This window comes from Cornus florida, unplaced genomic scaffold, assembly GCF_030987335.1.
Source record: "Cornus florida cultivar Cherokee Brave unplaced genomic scaffold, ASM3098733v1 CherokeeBrave_3.0.0_Hap2_Chr10, whole genome shotgun sequence".
NCBI lineage: Eukaryota > Viridiplantae > Streptophyta > Magnoliopsida > Cornales > Cornaceae > Cornus > Cornus florida.
Window position 1 is genome coordinate 50,156,463 of NW_026775580.1, and position 6,094 is coordinate 50,162,556.

At 37.9% G+C, this 6,094-nt stretch overlaps 1 protein-coding gene across 1 annotated transcript; it reads right to left on the reverse strand.

The window, feature by feature from the left end:
* Positions 1-3,230: 3,230 nt before the first annotated feature.
* Positions 3,231-5,127, reverse strand: LOC132278731 (probable WRKY transcription factor 7). The gene is made up of 3 exons (XM_059780598.1): positions 4,216-5,127; positions 3,992-4,117; positions 3,231-3,862 (listed from the first exon to the last, which is right to left on the reverse strand). The coding sequence occupies exons 1-3, from the start codon at positions 4,995-4,997 to the stop codon at positions 3,700-3,702; spliced, it is 1,071 nt and encodes a 356-aa protein (XP_059636581.1). The 5' UTR covers positions 4,998-5,127; the 3' UTR covers positions 3,231-3,699.
* Positions 5,128-6,094: the final 967 nt, after the last annotated feature.

A 6,094-nucleotide genomic window follows, 5' to 3' on the forward strand; every position in this document is an offset into this window, starting at 1 on the left:
GGGTCAAGGTGTCATTCTGCAATGCAGCTTCAACAAGAACCCAAACTTCACTTCCACGACCTTCAATAGCCAAAACCCTATCTTCAGGCTCTAAAGGGTAAAACTGGAATTTTACCTAAAATTGAAGTTCAACTTGGTTCCCACAGTCTTGATATAGCTAGACAATCTTGCTCAATAGATGATAAACATAAGTATAGTAAGATATAAACATTTTATGTGCAAATCATCAATTTAAAGGCTAAACCCTAACTTTTCAAGGTATAACAAACACAACCTTACAATACTTCAAATTCTCCTCAATCAATGACTCCCACAGCTTCAAATCAATGATTAACACTTGCTCAGATGAATAGTCAAGATACACAAGCAAGGATGAAACAATGTAGCTCAAAACAGTAACCAATAGCACACAACAGGTTCTGTTTTGCTGCAATTGATATATCACTGGTCTTAAGGTATAAATGGAATTCTGCAATGTCTTAGGCCTGAACAATGCTCTCACAATCTTGAATCATCATTATATAAATACTCAAATGTCAAGCACAATGATGTAAATATGATATATTAGGTTCAGTTCACAAATCACAGAAATTAGGCTCAAAACCCTAATTACTGAGGTTCACCACACCAGAAACTGAAATGGTCACTTTCTTGGTCAAGTCTCAACTTGATTAACTTCAAATCATTGAATCAAACATGCTCAGATGATGGATAGTCAATGTATAGCATGATTTTAACATGGTAAGCTCAGATTCAAAGTCATAAACCAGAAAATCAAGTTTTAAAAAGGTTTAAGACATGAAAACTTACTGCAGCTCACTTGTGAACATTAAAGTACCTTCTACAGTTCTGAAATGGACAAATACACTTGCTCAAACCTTGCTCCAACTCCATAAATGACCACAACAACTTTGGACCTCCTCAACCCCACATTTGCACTAGAAAAACTGTCTCAACTTAGCCTTCTTTGAACAACTGTGGGATACACTTTCATTACTGAATTCAAAGATGAATCTCTACTTAAATCATCATTCAAAACCTCAAAGAACCTCTCTCATTCTTGCCCCTCGAATAGCTTCAAGCACAGCAACTCACATGTAGCTCAAAAGGCTTAATATTTGCGCACACTTTTTGCAACTGCTATTACAGTATATTTATACTGTCATCTTGCTGCCCTAGAATGGATAAATCATCATCAACCAATCATTTGATACGAAAATACTCAGATATTTACAGTGATGAAAGGACCACAATACCCTTTGAATCAGCACACAAATTGTCTTCAAGTGCACTCTCATTTCACATTTACCTCACATATACACACATCAGAAAATATTTCTGTAAACTTAAGCTTAGGGATGAAGCAAGGTTGTTACCATACTATCTCACAAGGACCACTATGCACGTGTCAGTGGTACATGAATTGTACATTCTCATGAACATAATTGTACATGAACTTTCAGAAATGTCTTACAATGCACCTTCATACAGGGGATTTAGATTATCTCTGCCAACTGAATTGACTGAGATACCCTTGAGGATGTAGGTAAGATTACTGAAGTACCCTTTATGAGACCACATGTCACTTAGACCAAAAATATGTTTGCAGCAGCATGTATATATGCAATTTGATCCTGAAATTGACTTATGTAGAACAATGCAGTATCTCAAGCATATACAATAAGTTCACACTTATATATATATAAACAAAACTACCCCTGAGAGTGAATAGAATTAGGCTATTAGAGGTGAACCAGCAAACTAAGCTTTTTTAGCATGTGACAGACCTTGACAGCATAATGAACCTTCTTTATTGAGACTGTAATGAATGTAGTACTCTTGTAAAAAGCCTACCATAATGAGAAAATGACTGTAATGCCCCTTGATCATACCAGAAGACTTAATCATACAAGGACAAGCTTGACAAGCTTTTGACATTAAAAGAGCAAACCTCAAAATGACACCCAGGATCAACAAAATATGATCCGCGACTATCAATGACGGACCCAAAAATTTTGTGAGGGGGCAACCTTTTAATTTGTTGGGGCAAACTTATATAGTGGGTTTATTTTTGTGATTTCGGTAGGGTTATTTCATAAATTATCAAAATTTTGAAATATAAAATGTAATAAAAAATAAAAAAATTCTGGTGGGGGCGAATTGTAATTTTAGTGGGGGCATCTTCATAAATTCTCAAATTTTGATGTGTAAAATGAAAAAAATCCAGTGGGGACATCTTCACAAACTTTCAAAATTTTTAAGTATAAAATGTAAAAATAAAAAATCATCCACCCCAATGGTCCTATTGTGAGTCTGTGCCTAAAGACTGTGTTCTCAGTCAATCACAATATGACACACAAAAAATATTTTAATGCATAACTCACAAAAGCGAGTAAGAATTCAACGTATTTCTTCATTTTCTTCCTTTTAAATTACAAAGAAATGAGAATTGAACACGGCTCTCCTTCGAATGAGTTTAAAGAGTCCAACACAATGACATCCAAATACTCTCATCTTCCTCGTCTAAATAACATGAAGGAAAATCTATGTTCTTCTAGATAATGTATGACCTGTTTTTTTCTTCCACACCTTATGTCTCGTTTTTATCATTTGCACAATAGAAAAAGAGAATTACTACAAGTTTATTTTGACTAGAAAAAGGAAAGTAAACACAAGAAATATATGTAGGTTTTTAAAGGAACGACATGTGCAATCCTCTAGATTTCCTCCGGCTAATAAATCACGTTGAAAAACTAAAGTAGTTTAATGTCAATTGTCCACTGCCAAATTACGTTACTATGTGCGACTATTTGTCATTTAAAAATTTTGAAATAAAGTAGGGACCACCACGAAGGAACCTATAATCAGTCCCACCCGCCTATTTTGACTTTGCAAATCTTTACAAACACGAATATATATATATATGTAAGTGATATATATATCACTTACATTATGCTCGTTTCAACTAAATTAGTGGGGTTATATATATATATATAATTATATATACACACGAATAATTATTATATATAAAAATTTTGTCAACCGTCCCATACACGACACGTTCTCGTTAATTTATAGCCAAGTTGACTAATTCTTTAATCATCTTCATATTGACCACGCAACTATATATTCCATTCTGTGTTTATATATATATATATATATAGGTGTTTGTTTGAGTGGAAAATGGAACAAGTAATAGTGGAATTCCTAGCAAGAGACCCACCAACGTGTATACCAATATACCATGAAGCATTTACTGAGTAATAATAATACATCAAGAGTCTAAGTAAATAATATAAAATAATAATAAATAAAAAGAAACACCGCACTACTTGCAAATATATGATTCAATTCCCACCAAATCCACAGAGAGTCTCATCTTTTTCTTCTCTTTACTTTAACATTTTTCTAAACACAACAATCAAAAGTTTTTCAACGGAAGAGAGAGAAAACAGAAGTGTTTTTGGTAAAACAGAGTGGACCCCACTAATTTTTGTCTTGACGTAGCTGAGGAAGCATCCCCCACTAATCTTCTTGGAGACAGAGCCAACCCTCTTCTTTGACCACTGAGACACACACCCAAATTCTGCAGAGATATTGATTTGTCCATTTCTTGTAAGCTTTTTCAACGGCTGTGATGACACATCGCTTTCCGATTGCTTTTGGACCCTTTGATGATAAGAATAATCATAGCATTGACTAAGACGATTGGAGAACTAGGGCAGCTGTTGCCTCCGTGATCGAATGTGAATGGTTGTGATCGCCCTCGTAGGTAACCACCAGCATCGTCGGATCATCCACTGCTCTCTCAACATGTTTCCTCGCTGGACAACCTCTTACACTACTGCACTTGTAATAACCCCTAAAAACAATTCAAATTCAACCGTTTAAAATCGTTTCATTCGAATTGATAATAAATAAATAAAAATTAAATTTTAATTTTAAACTATATATTTTTTTTTTTTTCTACTAGTATTTGTTATTGACTAACCTGGGATGAGGTGAGCCTTTGATGGGTTTCTGACCGTACTTCCTCCAAGAGAAATCGTCAGGTGGTATGTCGGCGTTCTTCATGCTGATAGCCGGAATTCTGACAACTCTCTTCACCCTTGATTTCCTGATTGAATCAAAACAAACAATATTTAGAGTCAGATGAATGAACGGCTCTGATAGTGTCATAAAAACAGAGGAGAGAGTTGGTGGTGGTGGACCTACCTTTTCTTGGAACAATGGCATCGTCCGGAAGAGCCGCCGCACTTGGCAGCAGCATCGTCCATGGAGCTGCACTTCCTCTTCAACGACGACGACGACAACGGCGGCAGGCCGGCCGACGACGCCTGCGACAGATTCGTTATCTGGAACCCCGACGACATCGACGGTTGCAGGCTGTCGGTGTCGCCGGTCAACGACGACATGAACGAATTCGCCGCCGAAACCGGCGGCGACGCAGCAGCAAAATTGATCGTGGTCTCCTTTCTATCGACGGATCCGTTTTTGACCAACTGGTGATGGTTGTGGGGCAGAGGAGGTAAGCGCTGAATCGGAGTGGGACAATAAACCCTAGAAATCGAAGCCTGTTTATCCTCCACCGTGTGATGATGATTGACCGTCGCTTGAACTAACGGCTCAGGTTCTAGGGCTTTGTGTTGCTGTTGAGGAGGAGGAGATACAGGACCTCTTCGGAAACGGGCGTGACCGGTTCTGGTCCGATCGAGCAAGGAGATGAACTTCTTGAACTTGTTAACGGCGACGTCGGCGACCGCCCTGTAATCGGCGTCGCCGCCGTTCATAACGGATTTAGAGTTTGAAGTAGCGTCTTGGTACTTCAGTTGCTGTTGTTGTTGTTGTTGTTGTTGTTGGGTTTGATGTGAAAGCAATCTGATGAGATTCTCAACGCTCTGTAGACCGGCGTTGGCCGCTTCTTGCACCACCGCATTCTCCTCCATCTTGGCACCAAAACCACTGTCTCTGAAACCCATCATTAGCTTAACGGCCATATCTCTACACCAACATGAAACAACAAGAACAGCGTAGAGAGAGGGAGATAGAGAGATAGTTTGAGAGAGATGAAAGAAAGAAGAGGAAAGGGGGTTGTATTTGGAGTCAAACTGATGCCCTCTAAATGCAGGAGGATTGGATGACTGAATTGTCCTTTATGTCTATTGCCGTCAAACGACAAAACCAATGAAATCCTTCCACGTGGCTCTAAGATAAAAAATTATAGAGAGAGAAAGTGGTTTGGGCATTGACCGACTCTTTATGGTGGGTCCGGTTTAGGAGGTGAACGGGTTGGAGACTGTGTGGAATGATGGAAGAGAGAGGGGGAGAGTAGAGATGGAGGCAGAAAGTCAAAAGGTAGTAATGAGCCGTTGGATTGATGACTTGGTAAAAATGTAAAGAGAGAAAGAGTTAGTATTAGTTGGAGCCAGTGAGGTAGAGTTGACCTTTAAACAGCTTTTAATGCAAAAGTCGTATTGCAGTGAGGGGGTGTGGGACCCACAGAAATGGAGGGCATCGGACTTTACCGGGAACCGGAAGCTGTTGTGAGTGTCAAAGTTTGAAATTGAAACCCTCTTCCATACACAAGTAGAAAGCGTCACATGGGATTCTTTTCTTCTTCTCATGGAGAAGGAGAATATAGAAAGAAAAACATGGACTTTGTTCTTGCGTTTGTTTTGTTGCGGGTGTGACTTTTCATGTATCATAATGTTTTATATCCTTATTCTAACACCACATGATCTTTTCAAGACCCATTCACGGCCGTTGATGGATATCACGTTTCGTTGCATCATACAATCGAATTCTGCACCTAGGATTCACGTGAAGCTTTGACAGGAGAAATTGTACCGACCTCTTTTTTAAGATTTGCACAAATTACACATGGTAAATTTTTATGTATTTATTACTTTAATCTCATTTAAAATTTTACATACTTAATAACACTCTTGAAGCTTTTTTTTCCAAATCCAACGTGTTGACCATATTTTATAAAGTAACAATTTTATTCTTTGCTTATGTAAAATGTAATACTCTCTGTTCATTTTTGAATGTCCAAAAATAAGTTCTATTTGAATACGTAACCTTCTTCATTTGA